The sequence below is a fragment of the Caenorhabditis elegans genome, chromosome IV (assembly GCF_000002985.6).
Source record: "Caenorhabditis elegans chromosome IV".
Classification (NCBI taxonomy): domain Eukaryota; kingdom Metazoa; phylum Nematoda; class Chromadorea; order Rhabditida; family Rhabditidae; genus Caenorhabditis; species Caenorhabditis elegans.
Window position 1 is genome coordinate 12,845,899 of NC_003282.8, and position 20,173 is coordinate 12,866,071.

The following is a 20,173-nucleotide window of genomic DNA, read 5'->3' on the forward strand; positions in this document are numbered from 1 at the left end:
AATATCCATCGCCACCTCAACAACAACGGGAGAGACGATCCTCCTGTCGGATGGCGTTCTCGCGAATCGCACGATGTGTGGCAACTTTGACGAATCTCGTGTTTCTTTCCATTTCTATATCACTGCTTTTTATCACTCTACTGTCTGTATTCAATCCACCAAAAGCTACAGTTTCACCGCAAAGGGTCAATGAATATCCACAGGTTAGCACTTTTTGAAAAATTAAATTTTTCCAAACGGGAATTTGATGAAAAATTGGAGTAGCATGAATGATTTAATGCTCAAAAATCAAAAATCAAATAATTTAAATTTTTTTGAACATCCAAAAAGTTTCTACACAGTTTTTATCACTTAGAGTTTTAGAATTCGACCAAAAAAAATTTCCTCACGAGTTTACACATAAACCAACATTTTAAAACAACTCAATTAGACAATGTAGAAGTTAACACAAGCAAAATTGCTTTGAATGGTACTTTCTTATTTTAAAACTTATGCTTAGAATAGGCTTTCACAGATAGCCTGAAAAAACCGCCTGAAATTTCAATCTGAAATTTTTAAAGCTTATCTTTCTCCTAGAAAAATTGATCTAAATGGTGATTTTTTTGCAAAACTCAGATATCCTTCGGGGTGTTTAAGAATAAATCGCGAAAATTGGTTAGTTCACTTCAAAAAATCTAACATTTCTAGATAGTTTCCCATAATTCGATTGTATGTGTTTATCACTACTATAAAATTGCCCAAAAATGTATTGTAAATTTCAGTTCGTAGTAACACTTCTTCTGATCGGTTGCTATGCCACATTCCTGTTTGTTCTCTCTCTATTGGGACTCATCTCATTATGTTTTCTCAATTCAATTCTTCTGTTTGTGGTGAGTTGTTTTTTTCTTTTTCAGACTCCAAAATGAAAACAAGATATCTAACGAAAGTATTTAGGAATTCTAAAGACAAAAATGAGAGTAAAATCGTATAATATTTTATGTTCAAATAAAATAAAATATGATATTTCGGCTAGAAAAATCGAAATTTTGTGTCAATTTTTTGTCCACACAGACATATATACAAAAATCTAAAAACGTTAAACACACGTGGTGCTAGGCTTTCCCATTACGGTTTGATCTACAAAAAATGCGGGAATTTTTTGCCAAAAAAATGTGACGTCAGCACGTTCTTAACCATGCGAAATCAGTTAAGAACTCTGCGTCTCTTCTCCCGCATTTTTCGTAGATCTGCGTAGATCAAACCGAAATGAGACATTCTGATACCACGAGTAAACACGTCAAGATATGGGCGGAGCCTATTATATAATCTCAAATAAAAAATTATCCTAAAAAACCAATTTCAGTTCATCCTGGGTCAAACGGCAATGATGTTCTTGCTTGGAATCTCGTTTGCATTCACGCTGACAGTAAGAAAACGTGTAAGTTAATTATTTCATTTTCTGGAATTTTTTCCCATTCAATATTTTCCAGCTACATCTTAAATTGGAAGACATTTGGAGGAATAAACCAAACTGTTTGGAAGGTCAACCATGTGTTCCACTGGAAACTTTTAGAAGTTCTGAGAATTTGCTCATTTGTCTTTTAGTGATATTTCTCGTGGTACAGGTGAGCATTTGTCACCTAAAAATGGGGATTTGCAACATGACCGAGAAAAAAAGGAGGAAAAGTTCTGCCACGCTCAAGCGCTTCTGACTATGAGCATTGAGAAAGATGAGAGCAGAAAGAGAGCACGTTGTGCCAGGCTATCCCATACGGTTTGATCTACAAAAAATGCGGGAATTTTTTTCCCAGAAAAAAATGTGACGTTAGCACACCCTTAACCATACGAAATCAGTTGAGAACTCTGCATCTAATCTCCCGCATTTTTTGTAGATCAACGTAGATCAAACCGAAATAAGACATACTGACACCACATGAGAGAGCCAGTTTTTTAAAGCGGTGGCCAAGTTTTCGCTTTTCGCGGCCACTTATTAAAATCTATCCAATATTTTTAGAAATTAATATTCAAATTTGTTCCAGGTAATCCAATACATTGCAAGTTGGTACCTCTGTGAGCGGCGGTCCAGTCAAGAAAAGTATAAGCTTCAATTACGAAAAGCCGATGAAGATGATGAGTAGCTTTCCCCAAACATTTTTAGTTTTAAAGAAATTCCTGTAAATTGTAAAAAATAATCTATGTTCAATTGTACATCTTGTTATAGTTGTTTTGTGCCAATCTGCCATCACTTTTGACCGGTCCCACCAACACATCCCAGTTCGCAACCAACTTCCACCGATTTCTCCTTGTTCATCCGGGCTTACTTCACTTTCTATCTATTTACCCAAGAATATGATTCTATAAATCTCTCCCCAAAGCTACTTTCCATTCATAATAATACGAGATGTTTAGTTCATAATATTACCCAATATTTTCCGAGCATTTTTTTGATGAAATCCATTTTTGTGCCTTGACTAGGTTTTTATACGAATTTTTGAGACCAATTTTACGTGTCAGATTTTGTGCAACGGTTTTCTATAAAGTTTCCATTGATTTTTCACTTTGGTTTTCACGTTTTTGCATGCCCGTTCAAGCGCTTTCCTGTTTGTGAAACCTCGAGTACAGTAATTCATTATCTCGTTGCGAGACCAAAGATTTGCCGAGATTATTCTGCCGCGAGCGATGCTCCTTTAAATTATGGTGTTTTAGATTTCTGACTTTTTAAAAAAATAACGTATTTATCTTTTAAACGCCATCGAAAAATTACACTTTCGATTTTAAACTAAAAGCATACGGCTTTAGTGTTTTCATTTTCGCTGAAAATTCAAATTTTAGCGAAACTGGTAGTTTTAAATGCCTCTTTACAACATTTTTTATCAAATCTGTACTAATTTAATGATTCTATTGCTTGCTTTCATCACGTTTTCGCTTTTCCGTGCCCATTTTCCCAAGTTTTAAGCTCGCAAGTACCGTAATTCATTATTTCGTAATTCATTATTAAAACCACAACTTGACTGCAGGGGATGCTCCTTTAAGTTACGGTAGTTATTTTTTTCATTTTTTTTTGCAGATATTTTTCTTCATTCTCGCGAATATTCCCCAATTTTAAAATGATTTTTCTTTGAAAATTTCAAAATAATAATTTTTTTAAAGAAGAATAAATTTATTGATGCATTAAAATTCAACTTTTTCGTTGGAAATTCGATTTTCAACAGAAAATTGGGAATTTCCATTGTCCTTTTAAACATAATGACCTTAAATGTTTGCAGATCCGTCGTGGCATTTTGAATGTCTGCTACTCCATGCTTTCCGAATCTTTCACTCTTTTCCGTCTCTTTCAAAAATAAAGTTGCTCTTGTACTCTCTCTCTTTTTCTCTGTTCCTCTCAATCTCTCTACCTAATTCCACGTTTGAAACAGTAAAAACTATATGAGCTTTCAACAAATTGTACATTCCCAATCCATTTTCTGGGCATTTATGCCATAATCTGAACAGAAATCTTGAATTTGGAGGCGGTTATCCTCTTGAAAAACAGGAATACATAGTTGTTAGCACTACACTTCCCGATTTCTTGCCGTATTTCGTTTCGTATTATTCTTTTATCCGTTTTGCCTTTAAATGATTGAATTTCAGGTACCATCTGGAATATGATGGGTAGAAATGACGACGCATTTCATCCACTGCTCCACTCAACGCCCGAGAGTTCGGTTAAAATACCTGTGAGTTCTTAACTTAACCTTGAAAATATTGTTTTCAGTTTTCAAAAAGAAAAACGAATTTCCGGACATTTCTTCAGTTTTGAACTTTAAAACATAATTCTCATTAAAATCGACATATTTTTGAAAAATCCATGAATTTTTTGTCTTTTCCATATTTTTTTCTCTAAAATTGTAATATGTCGATTTAAATAGTATTCGATTTTAACGAAAATTCTCAAATTCTCAGTTAATTCTTAATTTTTCAGAAAATTTGTGTTTTTCGCATTTCGAAAAAGGACGAATTTCTTTAAGATTTTAAGATTTTTCTCAATAAAAATTAAAAAAAATTAAAATTAAATTATATTTGAAAAATTATGCATTTTTTCTGCCAAAAAATCGAAATTTGTTGATATTTTTCGTATTATTCGATTTTCGAAAAAAAAAAATCTTAAAAACAAAAAATTTTCAAAGTTTCAAAATTTGTCGATTTTTCGGTTTTTCCGAAAATCCGGCAGACCTGTTTCTGATCAACTATCTCCTTTTTTCTAAATTAATTCAAAAAATTTTGAGATTTTTTCTCTCAAAAATCGTTCCTTTAAAAAAATTTCCAATTTCCAAACATTTTTTAAATTTTTAAAATATCTTCCTTGGATTTTTCGATTTTAAATTAAATTTATTTTTTCGCTACTTCATAAGTTCGAATTTTTCAATAAAATCAATTATTTTTGAATTGTATATAGTTTTTCCGTCTTTTTCTACTCTAAAACACTGAAAAATTGCAAAAATTGAATTTTTCGAAGACTAATAAATATAAATTATGGTTTTTTCTGAATAAAGCCTAATTCCGAAGTCAAATCTAAAAAATTGCTAAAAACTTGCCATTCATCTGGGCACGCCTGTACCTCGCGAAAAAAGAACAAGGCCTTCTTCAGACGATAGTAATCTAAAATCCCCCGGCCGAAAGAAAGACTTCTTCTTCTTCTTTTCCTTTCACATTCCCAAATTCCCCTCCAATTTTATCCATTATTTCCATTAAAGTTTTCGGCTTTTCCAGGTACCCTTGGTGTCTGTTGGCCGTGAATCTTCACAATCAAAAGGAAATATGAAGACGGCAATTTTGATATGGTTAACACTACAGAATAGTATACATACTCTTCTTATTAGGTAAGTTAGTCGTCGGGTTTAAAGAGAAAATAATTTTAAATTTTCAGATATTCTCGAGCTCGTGAAGTTGACGCCATGTTTGTTAGTACTGTAGCTGTTTGGTTAACTGAAGTGATAAAATGTTTCATTTGTCTATTCTTAGTAGCTCAAGAAGAGACACCTAGAAGGTTATTTTTAAATTAATTTGAAAATGGAAAAAAAGTTTTTTATACAGAAAATTCACTAAAATTTTGCTTAAAAAATTTTTCTGGATTTTCGGAATTATTTATCGCGCGAAAAAATCGAAAAAATTGTTTTCCTGGGATTTATTACCCAGCCGTGAAATTTTACAATTTTTGAGCTAAAAATACGTTAACCGGTCTCGGCGCAACAAATTTTTGTTGAATGCAAAAAGGTCTGCGCCTTTAAAGAGTACTGTAGTTTCAATTTTTGAAATTTTGTATCTACTTTTCATAGTTTTGCGATAAAAATTACCATAAAAACACATAAATTAAAAAAACTGTGCAAAATCAATACAAATTGCGCAGAAACGAAAATTTGAAACTACAGTAATCTTTAAAGGCGCACACCTTTTTGCATGTAACAAAATATTTTTGTCGAAAATCGTAAAATTTCGCGTCTGGGTAATATAAAAAAATAAAATTTTCCGCAAAAAAACGCCATAAAAATTATCAATTTCACTTCGGAAAATTGTTTTAAAATTTCAAAAAATTTAATTAAAATTGTTATAGAAGACAAATCTACAAAACTTTTGATTACAGTAACCATTTAGCGCGTCAAGTCAAATTTTTAATTGCAAAATTAAATTTCAACGCAATTTCCAGATTCATCCACGCTCTACGAACTCAAATCCTAGAGCAACCCTATGACACATTGAAAGTTTGCATTCCCGCCATGATCTACATAGTTCAAAATAATCTTTTCTACGTGGCAGCTTCACATTTAGACGCCGCAACTTTCATGGTTTGTGTGTAATGATGACGTGGTCATTATTCTAATTGAAAATCAATAGAGAATAGCTTCATCTACGACACATTTTCAGATAACATCACAGCTTAAAATTTTCACGGCGGCTATTTTCACGGTTATCATCTTGCGCAGATCTCTGAATCGAACACAATGGTTGGTTTTTGACGATCGATTAGTTGGAAGAAAAATGGATAGACATTTTTTTTAAAAGGGCCCAAAATAGCGAATTTCATAATGAGAAAACTCAAAAAATTTCGGAGATTTCAGCTAAATTTAGCCCTTTTTTGAAAAATTGTCAAGTAGTCTGGTTGTATATTACGAAACCACAAAATTCTGAAACTGCGTATTGTGCAACATATTTGACGCGCAAAATTTCTCATATCGAAAACTACAGTAATTCTTTAAATGACTACTGTAGTCGATGTACGGAGTCGATTTACGGGCCCCCAGCGCTACAGTAGTCATTTAAAGAATTACTGTAGTTTTCGCTACGAGATATTTTGCCTGTCAAATATGTTGTTTTGGTACCATCTTTAGTATTTTAAAGCTTTAAAAAATCAGATCCTTCCTGAGGAAATTCCCCAAAATTTCTTATATTCCAGGTTCGCACTAGCTGTATTATTTGTCGGAGTCTCTCTCGTTCAACTTCAAGGTACAAAAGCAAAGGAATCATCTGGTGAATCTCCATTCGTCGGATTCGTAGCCGTCGTCGTAGCATGCTGTCTTTCTGGATTTGCTGGAATTTATTTCGAAAAGATTCTCAAAGGATCAGCACCAGTATCTCTTTGGATGAGAAATGTTCAAATGGCAGTTTTCTCGATTCCAGCATCATTTTCGGCGATTTATATGCAGGATTCGAAAACTGTCAATGAGTATGGATTGTTGTATGGTTTTGACTCAATTGTTTGGCTTACTGTACTTTGGTACGGTGTTGGAGGTAATTTGGAGAATATTTTGAGATTAAAAAGTTTTATAGTTTGAAATTCTAGAAAATTCGAAAAAAAAGGTTTACTCGAATTAAAGATCAAAATGTCTTTCTTTTTTTTTAATTTTAAATTTTACTTCCTGTTGGAAACCCGATTTGACCTGAGTTTTACCCCAAAAAAGTAGTTCTAAAATAAATTTTAAAAATTTCGTTTTCAATTTTTGTCTAAAAAACCGGAAATTATTATTTAAACATTTCACAAGCTTTGAATCTCTTTCATATTTGAAAATGGAAGAATGAGCGGGAAAGCTCTAACACGACCACGTGTCGATTTACACAACTTTTGTACTCCTCGTGGAGAAGTCGCATTAATTGTTTTTAAATAGGGGATTTTACAATTTTTGACTGAAAAATAGGAAAAAGAACATAAAATTCAATGTTTTTTTTTTTCAAAATCAAATATAAAAAAACATAAGAAAATTATTTTGAAAATTTCTATAAAAAAAGAAATAGCCAACATTTTTTTGCTATTTTTCCAAAATCAGGAAAACGAAATTTTCGATTTTTCGAAAAATAAAGAAAAAATTCAGAAAATTAACCATGAAATACGATTTTTTTTAAATCTATTAACTTTGTTTATATTGATGAAAAATAGATTAAACGAGACTTTTAAAAGAAAACATTAACCAAAATTTTAAGCTAATTTTTGAGTTTTTTCAAAAATCGAACAATTTTCGTTTCACGATTTTTGAACAACCATGCAGGTTCCCACAGCTATTTTTCAAAGAAAATTTCACGAAAATCTCAGTTTCTAGAGACATCCGCTACAAAAATCGAGAAACACATTCAAACAAAGAAGAAATTGAAAAAAAAAGAAAAAAAAACCGATAGAAATCGCACGTTCTTTCGTAAACCATACACACATTTCTGCAGGTCTCTCTGTTGCTGTTTGCATCAAGTACGCCGACAACATTGCCAAGAATTTTGCCACTTCAGTCGCCATCATTCTCTCCACAATCGGATCCATTTTCCTTTTCGATTTCATTCCATCGTTCACTTTCTTGCTCGGCGCCTCACTTGTCATTTTCTCAATTTTCCTCTATTCATCTCATCAGTCGATGGTGGCGGCTCTCGGCCGATTACGTGGCGAGATTCCGTCTACAAAAGAGGCGTTTTGTCTGTAAATTCTCGTCTGTATATTATAGTGACGCTTAAAAAATGCGAATTTTGAAATCGCGCTCAATCGCTGTATTTTGGGTCTCGTTAGATAGAACCGGAAATTCAAAATTTTCACTTAAAAAAATTGAATCTGTTTTCGAGAATTTTTGGTTTTTCTGCTGCTTTTATAATTTCGATGTGAAATTAAACGTGAAATAGCTAAAGTTTCAGAGAAACCCCATTTTCAGTTAAAATATCAAGTTTTGTCAACAAAAATTTTGAATTCACACGGTTTCGCCGCAAAACAATACCTAACGAGACCCAGTTTAGCAGTGGAGCGAGGTTGATTTCAAAGCGCACATTTTTCTGCGTCGCAACAATATATCACACGTACACATCAGAGTTTTATCGGTTATTTTCAAACATTCGGGGTCTTTCTTTTTTGCCTTTTTTCTTTAAATTTAAATTGCATTTATTGTTTTTTTATTGCATCCATTTTTAGGTTTCCTGCAAATAGCGATAACTTATCACTATCGTAACTGTTGAATCTGTGATTTATTATCATTTTTATTCATCAATTGTGATATCGAAATTTTCTTTTACATAACAAATTGGTTTTCAAACGTCTTTTTTTGTTGTTCGACATTTTTCAGTTAAAAATCTAGCCAATTTCTTATTTTATTCTTCCAAAACATCATACATCCCAGCAAAAAGTACGTGGCCCCTTTTGTTTTTGCACTGACCAGCTGTGTGTACTTCTGCGTATCCTGACTACGCGTACTCTCTCACCAGCAGCTGGTCCCACAAAACTCTGTGTGTCCACGTTGCAGAGTGCAATGGTGACGACCCGGACGTTTTGATTTTGTACAATTTAATTTTGATATAATATTTTATATTATAGCGCTCGCCAATGTTGTAATATATGCACATCATTTGTTTGTATTTTGAAGTAGAAACCAGCAGTGTGTGCTTGAGAGACGGAGATGACAAAGGCGTGCGAAAATTTTGAAGACTGGTTGTGATATTGCTTCTTCATTCGATTTTTGTTCTTTTGTAGTATTTGTACTGCAAAAACTCGTCGAAAATTCGCAAAAGTTACTCTAATTTGAATTTCGCGCGCAAAAAGTGCCCCCGCGCACTCAACCGTGTACTCCTCTCGGATAAGTAAATAATTTTTAATTTCCGACTTTTCCTCCTTTTTCTCCTTTTTCTCATGGTTTTGCATACTTTTTTCGCGGTTCCAGTTCAATTTTTATTTATTAATAGTTCATGATCATATTTTAAATCGAATATTTTGTCAAAACGTACAAAAAATAGCCATAGTCTACTTTTTTTTAGATAACACCGTTCAAAAACGTATATTTTTTTCAAATTTGCGTATTTTATAGGGAAATTTGTATTATTTCGCTGTAAAATTTGAATTTTTATTTAAAAAAAACGTATAAAGTAGAACAATTACAGACATTTGAAATTATTTTTTGTTCTTTTGTTTGTCTTGCGAGAAGTAGCGGCGGTGGCTAAATTTTATTTATTTGCTAATTTATTCTTGATTAAATTCTGAAGCGTAAATAGCAAGTAAAATGCTTTTATTGGATTTTCTGAAATTCATTTTAGGAAATTTTGAATCACCCTTGATTTGCATTTTTTCAGTGTTCCATTTACATTTAAAATCGAAATTCCAGATATTTTGATTAAAATCTCTCAAAATCTCTTTTCTACCTTTCTAATTCTTCAATTTTTCTCAAATTCCTCCAATTTCCAGGCCACAATGGGGCTCACAAAAGCAGAAACCATCAAATACTCATCACTGGTGGTTCTGGTTGTCCAGAACTGCTCACTGGTGCTTTTTATGCGATATGCCATGACAAAGGATAGACCGAAATTTTTGAAGGTTAGGCTTTGACAGAATTTAAATTTTAAAAATGTTAATTTTTTTCTTTTCAGACAATTACAGTTTTATTCGGAGAAATTTTCAAGTGCACCGTCAGTTTATTGCTCGCGTGTATCGAGGAGAAGAGCATTGCCAAGTGAGATTATTAGCTTAAAATCCTAAATTTTATCCGTGAATTTTGTAAAAATCAGCGTTGCGCAGAAAGGGAGGCGGAGCAAAATTTCGCAACTCCGCGGCTTTTGTTGATTTTTTTCAATAAATTTTTCAGCCAAAACTTGAAATTTGCTCAAGATCTTATGATAATCATACTGGATCACATTTTAATTCGAAAAAAACACGGGGTTCTGGCCTTTCTCATTGAATTTTCGCGCTCCATTGACAATCGCCTGCCGGACAACGCGTGGAAAAGTGCCGTGTACTCCACACGGGCAAATACATCAATTTTATAACCAAAAACGAGCCGCAACGCGACACGCAACGCGCCGTAAATCTACACAAAATCTCTCCGACCCAAAATGGCCTAGTTCGGCAAACTCTGCCATTTCGATTTATGAGGGAAGCCAGAATTCCGTGAAAAATGACTATAAAATAGTAAAATCTATACATTATTTAAAAAAAAACTTTAAAAAAAAACCGTGCCGCAGGGTTGCGAAATAACGCTCCGCCTCTATTTCTGTGCGAAGCTGCTTTTTGCAAAATTCACGGATCGATCATAACAGTATTTTTTTCCAGAGGACTCCGTAAAATCCATCACGAATTCTTCGTCAACTGGAGGGATACACTGAAAGTTCTGGTGCCATCCGCGATCTACACAGTTCAGAATTTCTTGCTCTACGTTGCCGTCGACAATCTTCCAGCCGCCACGTATATGGTCACTTATCAGCTGAAAATTCTGACGACGGCCGCATTTACTGTTCTCGTACTTCATCGACGTTTGACAATTCAACAGTGGATCTCGCTTTTCGTACTTTTCGCCGGAGTCGTCGTTGTTCAATATGTGAGAAATTATCCCGAACTTAATCATTTTTGAAAATGGACGAGTGACCGTGTGAAACTTTTATTCTAACACGGCCATGTGTCGATTTACTCAGCTGGTGTACTCCCCGAGGAGAAGTGTGCATTTTTGATAAACTTATTGATTTGAGACAAAGTTTCGATTTTAATCGAACAACGAAAATTTCGATTTTCTGGAAAATTAAAAAAAAAATCGAATTTTAACAAACTTTATAAAAAATTTATTAAATTTTATTTAAGTAAATGAGAAAAAAATTCAGAAAACGTAAATAATTTCTTCTTTGAAAAAGTGGAAAATGGGCAAATTTTTAATCTAATTTTTAGAAATATTATACGCTTATAAAATAGAAAAAAAAACACGAAATTCTCCTCGGGGAGTACACGGTTTGGAATTTCCGATATTTTTAAATCTAAAACGGAAAATTTTTGACATTTGAAAAGGAGAAAGTCCTTGGAAAAAAATTCAATTAAAAACAAATTTAATTAGAAAAAGTATATGGAAATCGATTTTGAAGGAAAAAATAGAGAAAATATAATTTTTTTGTTCTTTCAAAATTCCAAAATTCAAAAAAAAACTCGAGTTAAATTTTAGGAAAGTTAACAAAAATTAAAAATAAATCAAGATTTTTTGCAAAAAAAAAAACCCCTGATTTTACAGCTTTTTGCTAATATGCCTGATTGTGGACTGTGTTCTCTAATTTGATTAAATTTATTAAATCCAATTTCTTAATTAGTTTCTTGTTTTAATGTTTTTAGGTAGAAATCTATGAATTTACTGGGAAAAACGTTTGAAAAATAATTTTTTTAAAAATCTAATTTTACTTGAAAACAATAAAAAATGTGATTCATTCGCAATTTTAATGTTAAATACAAAATAGTCCAAAATTGAGAATTTCATCCAAAAAACTGCAAAATTTTCTCCGCGAGGAGTACACGCGCTGCGTAAATCGACGTGAATATTCCAAAAGAGTCTAGTTTATGCTTGAATAACGTTTTAAATTCAATCCTAAAGCTGCCAGGTCGGAATTTAGAAAAAAAAGAAATTCGGGAATCATATCTTCAAATTTTCGATAGAAAAAGATCGACCTTAATAGTTTTTAGGATTCGGTCGCACTTTTCAAAAACCGGTCCAAAAAATTGTTTCCAGGATCAAAAAATGTCGAACGAGCGGGAAAAGGCGGCAGCGGCAGCGGTACTTTCCTCAACACTAGCTCCAACAACTACAGTATCCCCATTCTCAAATCTCACCACAACTCTCACCACTGTCGTCACAACAGCGTCACTGGCATCGTCTAAAACAGAAAATTCGGTGCTCGGTGAGTTCATTAGAAATGATCCCCGGGTATAATCTATTATCTCTTCAGGATTTATCGCCGTTCTCATCGCTTGCGTTCTATCCGGATTTGCTGGAATCTATTTCGAGAAGATTCTCAAAGGTACGTAAGATTCGTACCAAGAGCGTCGAAAAATTGAAAAAAATAAAGTATTCATGTAATGACGAAAAATGCAAAAATGTATTTTTTATACATTTCCCTCTATTCAAGTGTGTAGAAAAATGTAAAAAAACGCATGCATTTTTTTTGCATTTTTTTTTACATTTTTCTGTTTTTTTCTAGAAAAATACAGAAATGTCGAAAATGCAAAAAATTCATGTGTTTTTTAACATTTTTCTGCACACATGTATAGGGGAAAATGCATAAAAATACATTTTTGCATTTTTCGTCATCACATGAATAACCCCATTAAAATTTTAATTTTTCGATTTCTCTGAAAATGAAAAAAAAACCTAAAAAATGAACAATTTCAGGTTCAAATGTGTCGATTTGGATCAGAAATATCCAGCTGGCGTTCCCATCGATTTTCTTCGCTTTTCTCTTTGCATCGGTACGGATTTGCAGAATTATGCTCAAAATGGCCGGGGAAGCCTGAAAAAATGCGAGAAAAAGCTTTAAAAAAAGCTGAAAATCATCAAATATCACGATTTTTATATTTTTAAAGTTTATTTCAAATCAATTTTTTAGTAAAAAATTTAATTTTTTGCATTAAAAAAAATTATTTTTTATTTGAATGATTTTCAAGATAATTTCTTCAAAAAGTTCCGTTTTTCTTGGGACCAAAAAAAACCAAAAAAGTACTATTACAAAAAAATTTTAAATTTAACATTGAAACTGTCAATGAACATTTTGACCATTAATTAAAATTTAAAAAAAATTAAAGTTATTCTCGCTTTCTCACATCCAATTTTCCAGGTAAAAGACAATTCAAGCCTCTACCAAGACGGCCCGAACCCAATCGAAATCTGGAATAACATGCTTCAAGGATTCGACTGGGCAGTCTGGGTTACTGTAGCCATCAACGCATTCGGAGGACTCGTTGTTGCAGTCGTCATCAAGTATGCTGATAATATTCTCAAGGCATTTGCAACATCACTTGCCATCGTTCTCAACTGTATCGCTGCTTACTTCCTGTTCAACTTCCGTCCATCGATTCTCTTCCTCGTCGGAGCTTCTGGTGTTATCGCAGCCGTCTTCGCCTATAGCATGTACCCGTACAAGTGAGTAATTCGGGTATTGAAGTGGAAAATTCATGTTTTTTTTTGCAGAGCCTCTCATCAAGCCCTGCCAACCGATGCGCCGAAAGAAGTCGAGTTGCAGCCTGTGGTCGAGAGCAGCAAATCATAAATTTCATCTCTTAGAAATGTTTTATTATGGGAACGCAGAAAAATGCGCTTGTTGAAATCGATGCAACTGAGCTCCACTGCTAAATGAGAACGATCCGCCTTTAAACGTTGGGTCTCGTTAGGTATTGGCGACAAAACCAGCAATTCTAACGTTTTCCATCATTTTCGCCGATTTCAACCAATTTTTCGTCTTTGTACTATTTTCCCGTTGAAATTGATGAAAAACCTTTTTTGACAAAAAATCTTATAAAAACAATGGAAAATCACCGAAAAAACGGGACTCAAAGTTTGCCATTGGAGCGCGCTTGCACCTCAATTTCAAAGCTCTCATTTTTCTGCGTTTCCATAATATTTAAAAATTTTAATCACAAATCTATAATATCAAACCCCCTTCTTCTTGTTTCCATGTCATTCCTTCCAAATATGTTCATAGCCAAAAAATGTTCACTGTTTTTCATCTTTTTAAAATGTTTTTTATCTCCGGGTTTCTATTGTTTTCTCTGTTTTGTTAATAAGAACGAATTTTATAAGTAAATATAAGTAATAGTAGTACGTAACACATGAAAATCCTTCGGAAAAACTAATCAAACTAATGCATATTGTACGGATGGATAATCTAGTACTGACGTATTTTGAGTAGACACAGTAGTTAATCTTAAATTTAAGCAGCTCAAATCAGATTTCAAGTGAAGCGGCAACGTGGAAGAGCTCAGTTGGAAGAAATAGATATTTCGCAGCTACTTTGCAGTCGGAGCATCAGAAAATGCTAAAAACGTTGCTTTTTATTCTAATTTTCTTTAATATTCCCATTATTGCCATTGAAGAAATCCCGGATATCAAAGAAAACGGTGAAAAATCGTCGTACACTCAATTCGACAATGGCGCCAAACTGGAGGTCAATAAAGAGCACAAACGCGTCATTAAGATTGGTCATATCGGAGCTGTCGGGGTGATGCCGAATGATGCTCGAATTTTGAATATTAGCAAGGAAAATCTGATCGAAGAGGGTCTTGTCGGCGATGATATTGAATTTGAGTAGGTTTAGAAGAGTATAAGACAACAAAATTATTGAAAAAAAAACACAACTTGCACTACTGATCTTTTGTGCGATTTAGGATAGTGTCACGACAGGCTTGCAGTGAGAGTTTTGAGGGAGTTGCAGTCGCTGCAGAACTATATCATGTTCATCAGGTCAGAGCCTTTATTGGACCGTACTGTGCAGCAGGTTTCCACTTGGCAAGCTGTTGATTGGTGGCTTAATTGAGTGGTTTTTCAGAGCTCGAAGCTGTGACAAAAATGGCAACTTTCTGGAATATTCCAATTATCTCTTATTCTAGTGTTCCAAATGCTGTTTCAGGTAATTTTAAACATATCACGTGGTGTCAGAGTGTCTCATTTCGGCTTGATCTACGTAGATCTACAAAAAATGCGGGAGAAGAGACGCAGAGTTCTCATCTGGTTTTGCATGGTTAAGAACGTGCTGACGTCACATTTTTATGGACAAAAAATTCCCGCATTTTTTGTAGATCAAATCTTAATGGGACAGCCATGGCATCACGTGACATGTCGATATACTCTTGTGAACCATTTTATGTAAACCCTATTGTTTTCGAATTTATGAGTCGTTTCAAGTTATGTACCGTGGAGTAATGTAGAGTACCGAAATTTGAGACTTTGCTTTTTTATACCCAAAATGACCCAAAACTACCGAAATTCTACACGAGACCTTTTGAAATTTTCTCAAAAAAAAGTTATGGCGGTTCAAAGTTTAGGAAAATAAAGCTCTTTTTAGCTAAAATCACAATTTTTCCAACTTCAATTATTATTTTCAACTAGTCTCAGATTTCAGTACTCCACCTTTAACTTAATTATATCAATTTTGAAAACTTCTGAAACGCGCACTGAAAGCCGTACGAATTAATTCTGTTGGGTCTTGCCACAAAACCTCGTGACGAGACCTTATAATCCGTGCGATTTATTTATGCATTTCACTGTTTAAACTCGGGCTAGGGACCTGGCATAATCGAAACTTTATTAGACCTTTATTAGATTAATCAATTTAAATTAGTTAATTGTTGAAATTCAAACATTTCAGATCGTAGTGTCTACAAAACATTGGCAAGAGTTTCGTCGAAAAACACAAATTCTATAGCAGAAGCGACAGTCGCCTTGCTTCTACACTACAAGTGGCTAAAGGTATCCAGATTTAATTTCACATTCTTGACATCTTGGGCGTCAAAAGCCTTAAATTATTTCTGCTAAACAATTTTTCATCTGAAACCTTGGAATTGAAATCATATGGGGAAAATATTTATTGTGGCATTTTTGTGTGTTCAGTTTATTCACTAAAGTTTAAGATTAAAATTTTGCATTTACAAGCCTTTTTGCTGAAAACAAATTCCAGCTGTTTTATGATTCCAAATACCTGGTTCAAGTGCCAATAACCTAGTGTGTTCCGCAATACTCCAAAAAAATTGCAGGTGGCTATCGCTACAAACACCGGAAGCACAGCTTTTGAAAGAGTCTCAATTTTCGAAGAAATCATGCACAGGGAAGGTGTGACTATAGTCAAAAAAGTAATGTTTGATGAGAACACTGATGCAAACGAAATGATGAATTCCGGGCAACTCGGAGATTTGGCCGCTAACGCGAGAAGTTTGTTTCAGCAGTTTAATTACCTCTGATCTCTAATACTTTCCAGTAATAATTTGCCTCTTCTCATCTACAAAAGAACTATCCAAAGAGTTTATGCAAGCTACGTACACAATGAGAATGAATAATGCAGAGTATGCCTATATAATTCCATGGTTGCAAAGTGGAACGAAAGATTTGACGCCGTGGATTGGAGCAGATGGGGAAATGCTCCAAAGAGTTAAGGATCATTATGCGAATGCTATTATAGTTGATGACGTCAATGGATTTGATGATAGTGTTGTTAGCTCTTTTGTCGAGAAGATTGAGAAACATGGAATGCAGAAATCTGATATTGATGTGGTATGTCTAATAGAGTTTCAGAGAAATAAGTTAATTTCAGACTAATATTAATGGATATCTTCACTTGTTTGATTCTCTAAAACTTTATGCATTGGCAATTCGGAAAGTGTTGAATGAAACTGATAATGAGGCTTATGTGACTAATGGACAATTTATTTGGAATAGAATGAGACGAATGAAATTTGAAGGTAATTTTACTTTGTGTTTGTAGTTTCCGTTGGGATTTTATCGCCAGCTTTCTGCCGCACTTACAAGCCACCTGCCTTGCATTGACATATCTCTGCCCTACATTGTCAGCTTTCTCCCAAGCATTGCCAGCATTTTGCCGCAACAGGTCAACTTTCGCCCGCAAATTCTACCCCGCGCTAGATTTTCCGTATAGGAACCCCTTCGTCTTCCCAGTTCATAAAAACCTAAATATTTTGCATCTCAAATTATAAATTCAGGAGTTGTGAGCAGATCCAGCTCTGAGGAGAATAAAGACGCAGGAGCAATTGGCACAGTGCTCATGGATGACGTAGCAGATCGGGCACCAATCTTCTCAGCATTCTATATATCTCCAAATCGGGATAAAGTCATGAAAATGGTGAATATGGAAAGCGAGTTAATATCCAACTGTGATGGATTGAAGAATAAAAGTGGATGTTTCCAACTGGTGAGTCAGAACATTTCTGGGATGTTCTACAATTAAAGATTTTCAGAAAATCAACGACATCAAATCGGGGTTCTGGCCAAGCGAGGATGGCTCAATGCCACTTGATGAGCCAATTTGCGGATATCGAGGACAGAGGTTGTCTAGATTTAAAAAAAAAAAAAAATCTAAATATTTTCAATTTTCAGATGCAGTTACCTACTGGAAATCAGTGTTGGATCACTTATCATTCTTTTAATTTTAATATCAGTTGTGTTTTTCTTCTTGTTTAGATACTGGTGAGCTTTTAAATATTTCTAGCTAAAAATCTTCAAAAGATGAAAATTCATGAATTTTACTTTGAAAAATTAGAGCAGCTGACATCTTACGGGTTGGGTTTTGACCTTTTAAATTTTTTAGGGCGAGAACTAAGTCGCAAGGTGTCGGCTGCTTTAATTAGGTATTTTCAAACTTGAAAAGAACAACAGAAAAACGCAATGCCTACCTCCTTCCTACCTGCCTACATACCTAACATTTAAGCGAAAACAAGCAACTTGAAAAGATGCCTTGGCGAATTTTCCACGACGATCTGCAGTTCATCGACGAGGAGCAAGTCAAATCAATGATGTCAGTTGGCTCAGTGACTACCAAGTTGAGCAATATACAGACAGGTCAAAAGCAGCATGCAATAATTGGTGTGAACACCCACACCACCTATCATCGTTACAAACAAAGAAGACCCATCAAGTTTATAAAAGAGGACATGCAGTTGCTGACACAAATGAAACAAGCGGTTCATGACAATTTGAATCCATTCCTTGGAGCTGCTTTTAATGAGAAAGAGGAAATGTTGGTTTTGTGGAAGTTTTGTAGCAGAGGAACGATTCAGGATATAATCTACAATGCAAATGTAGTACTTGATGAGAAGTTCCATGGAGCTTTTGTTAGGGATATTACTTTGGTAAGTTAGGCACTTGGTAGGTAACATCTCAAGGGTTTGCACCTGATTAATGCCTACTGGTGTTATCAAAAGTAACGAAACGTTCATGTTGTGAGGTTAAAGTTAACAATATGAGATTACAACGACAAGTTCAGAAATGTCGGATGTTCTCAGGGTTTGGAGTATCTTCACGCGTCGCCTATCGGCTATCACGGATCCCTTACACCATGGTGTTGCTTGATTGATCGAAACTGGATGGTTAAGCTGTCGGATTACGGTATCGCTAATCCACTGGAACGATGGGAAAAGCAAGGGGCTATTGAGATTGCTGCTGCAAAAGATTCGGACGATAAGAGTCAAGCATCGCAGGCAACTTGTGAGTTTTCTGTTAGAGAAACTGGGGGAAAATCAAGCATTTTCAGCAATAATCTATATGGCTCCTGAACTTCTGAAAAATCGAGAAACAAACAAGAGAAGAGGAATGGATCAAAGTTGGGTGAAGCAATCAATGCTGAGAAGACAAGCCGGAGATATTTATTCGTTCGGGATGGTCATGTATGAGATTCTATTCAGAAGTTTGCCCTTCCGGGATAATACAAACATCAGTGGTATGGAAATTTTGTTTGCTAAATAAAAAAAAGCTTATTTATTTTTTTCAGAACTTGTCGACTATCTAGCAGACGGATCGAAAACCGTGTCACCGGAGATTCAAAACCAAATGGGACTCCATCCAGATCTGAACGCTCTGCTGAGGGATTGCTGGAGTGAGAATCCAGAGATTCGGCCGTCGATTCGACGAGTTCGACTGAATACGGAGATGGTCTTGAAAACGTGAGACTATTTGGAATTCATTTAATATAGGGAAAAGAACAGTTTTCAGAAAAGGAAGTCTCGTTGATCAAATGATGAAGATGATGGAACAATACGCAAACAATCTGGAGAAGCTTGTCGCTGAAAGAACTGGAATGTTAGAAGAAGCCAACATCCGTGCTGACCAACTCCTCACCCAACTCCTACCAGCCTACGTGGCAAATGAGCTGAAAATGGGAAGATCTGTTGCTCCGAAGCTTTATTCATCGGCGACAATTCTATTCTCAGATATTGTCGGATTCACTACAATATGCTCCGGCTCAACTCCACTGGAAGTTGTCAATATGCTTAATGGGCTGTACACTGGATTTGATGAATGTATAACTCGGAATAAGAGTTACAAAGTGGAAACTATCGGAGACGCTTATATGGTTGTATCTGGGATCCCTGAAGAAAATGAATATAATCATTCGAGGAACATTGCGAATACTGCACTAGACATGCGTCAGTACCTAACCGGATATCAAATTCCACATCGTCCAACCCATCGTGTCCGTTGTCGCTGGGGATTCCATACAGGATCCGTCGCCGCCGGAGTCGTCGGGTTGACGTGTCCAAGATATTGTCTCTTCGGTGATACTGTCAATGTTTCGTCAAGAATGGAATCAACTGGAACGCCTGGAATGATCCAAATGAGTGAGGAGGCTCATATGCACATTAGAGCTCATCATCCGGTGTTTACAACGACTGAAAGAGGAGAGGTTCAAGTGAAAGGAAAGGGCACTTGCAGGACATTCTGGTTGGAGGATCGAGTTGGTGACGCCTCGACTACAAACTACATTCAGAATGTGGAAGGAGTTTAGCTACTCAGCTCTGAAATCTATAAAATTTCAAAATGATAACTTTCCTTATTTTTGATAACTATACATACTGTCCCTACCAATTGAACCTTTTTGTTGCTTTTTCTGATGGTACACCCTTTTTGGTCCTTTTGTAGTTTGCCTATTAATCACAGAAATAACTCGTTCAGCTTTCCTATTTTTTAAACTTCTTTACGTTATACAAACATCGTCATTTAAAAAAAATCTTCATAACTTATAATTGGAACTTTACATTTTCCGACCATCCTACCTGATAATTCTCACCATTTTCCCATATTTATATAATTACAAAAAAATGAATAAATAATTCCAGGTTGAAATTTGAAATGAAAAAAATTGATAATGGAAAATGTCATCGAAACACAGACCTAAAATGACCTTATCCAAAAAATGACGTCTGTGGACCTTTGGGCGTGTAGGCACAAGCTCTTATCTTATCAGC

The 20,173-nt window shown here is 34.8% G+C and overlaps 4 protein-coding genes across 7 annotated transcripts; all 4 read left to right on the top strand.

Moving 5' to 3' along the window:
• On the top strand, positions 1 to 2,531 carry txt-19 (transcellular chaperone signaling (x)cross tissue). Its single transcript, NM_070045.3, has 5 exons — positions 1 to 203; positions 762 to 869; positions 1,343 to 1,417; positions 1,470 to 1,604; positions 2,019 to 2,531. Exons 1-5 carry the CDS (start codon positions 51 to 53, stop codon positions 2,115 to 2,117), a joined length of 570 nt encoding a protein of 189 aa, NP_502446.2. The 5' UTR covers positions 1 to 50; the 3' UTR covers positions 2,118 to 2,531.
• Positions 2,532 to 3,611: 1,080 nt separating this feature from the next.
• srf-3 (UDP-galactose/UDP-N-acetylglucosamine transporter srf-3) lies at positions 3,612 to 8,510 on the top strand (the record flags this gene model as incomplete). 3 transcript variants are annotated; one of them, NM_001268747.3, is made up of 7 exons in its annotated part: positions 3,612 to 3,695; positions 4,729 to 4,838; positions 4,886 to 5,005; positions 5,663 to 5,801; positions 5,881 to 5,960; positions 6,410 to 6,744; positions 7,666 to 8,510. In NM_001268747.3, 7 exons carry the CDS (start codon positions 3,624 to 3,626, stop codon positions 7,914 to 7,916), a joined length of 1,107 nt encoding a protein of 368 aa, NP_001255676.1. The 3 variants fall into 3 exon arrangements, with proteins under 3 accessions (NP_001255676.1, NP_001255677.1, NP_001255678.1); NM_001268748.3 differs by lacking the exon at positions 3,612 to 3,695 and having other exon boundaries at positions 4,777 to 4,838; positions 7,666 to 7,916; NM_001268749.3 differs by lacking the exons at positions 3,612 to 3,695; positions 4,729 to 4,838; positions 4,886 to 5,005 and having other exon boundaries at positions 5,733 to 5,801; positions 7,666 to 7,916.
• Positions 8,511 to 9,649: 1,139 nt separating this feature from the next.
• nstp-5 (UDP-galactose transporter) lies at positions 9,650 to 14,030 on the top strand (the record flags this gene model as incomplete). 2 transcript variants are annotated; one of them, NM_001268750.3, is made up of 8 exons in its annotated part: positions 9,650 to 9,781; positions 9,835 to 9,917; positions 10,514 to 10,778; positions 11,943 to 12,111; positions 12,160 to 12,231; positions 12,603 to 12,679; positions 13,045 to 13,349; positions 13,398 to 14,030. In NM_001268750.3, 8 exons carry the CDS (start codon positions 9,659 to 9,661, stop codon positions 13,474 to 13,476), a joined length of 1,173 nt encoding a protein of 390 aa, NP_001255679.1. The 2 variants fall into 2 exon arrangements, with proteins under 2 accessions (NP_001255679.1, NP_001255680.1); NM_001268751.3 differs by lacking the exons at positions 9,650 to 9,781; positions 9,835 to 9,917; positions 10,514 to 10,778 and having other exon boundaries at positions 11,952 to 12,111; positions 13,398 to 13,476.
• A 168-nt stretch (positions 14,031 to 14,198) lies between these two features.
• On the top strand, positions 14,199 to 20,058 carry gcy-18 (Receptor-type guanylate cyclase gcy-18). The gene is made up of 15 exons (NM_070048.7): positions 14,199 to 14,510; positions 14,591 to 14,700; positions 14,752 to 14,832; positions 15,571 to 15,671; positions 15,956 to 16,130; positions 16,177 to 16,469; positions 16,510 to 16,657; positions 16,916 to 17,124; positions 17,171 to 17,259; positions 17,310 to 17,399; positions 17,641 to 18,061; positions 18,215 to 18,416; positions 18,463 to 18,648; positions 18,700 to 18,871; positions 18,921 to 20,058. Exons 1-15 carry the CDS (start codon positions 14,239 to 14,241, stop codon positions 19,711 to 19,713), a joined length of 3,342 nt encoding a protein of 1,113 aa, NP_502449.2. The 5' UTR covers positions 14,199 to 14,238; the 3' UTR covers positions 19,714 to 20,058.
• The last annotated feature ends 115 nt before the right edge of the window (positions 20,059 to 20,173 follow it).

Excerpts from the sequence above, each read along its gene's own strand:
- txt-19 (NM_070045.3), top strand. The coding sequence starts at position 51 with ATGGCGTTCTCGCGAATCGCACGATGTGTGGCAACTTTGACGAATCTC. Across the intron at positions 204-761 it reads GGGTCAATGAATATCCACAG|TTCGTAGTAACACTTCTTCT; the intron begins GTTAGCACTTTT and ends TGTAAATTTCAG. Across the intron at positions 870-1,342 it reads ATTCAATTCTTCTGTTTGTG|TTCATCCTGGGTCAAACGGC; the intron begins GTGAGTTGTTTT and ends AACCAATTTCAG.
- gcy-18 (NM_070048.7), top strand. The coding sequence starts at position 14,239 with ATGCTAAAAACGTTGCTTTTTATTCTAATTTTCTTTAATATTCCCATT. Across the intron at positions 14,511-14,590 it reads GGCGATGATATTGAATTTGA|GATAGTGTCACGACAGGCTT; the intron begins GTAGGTTTAGAA and ends TGTGCGATTTAG. Across the intron at positions 16,470-16,509 it reads AGAAATCTGATATTGATGTG|ACTAATATTAATGGATATCT; the intron begins GTATGTCTAATA and ends AGTTAATTTCAG.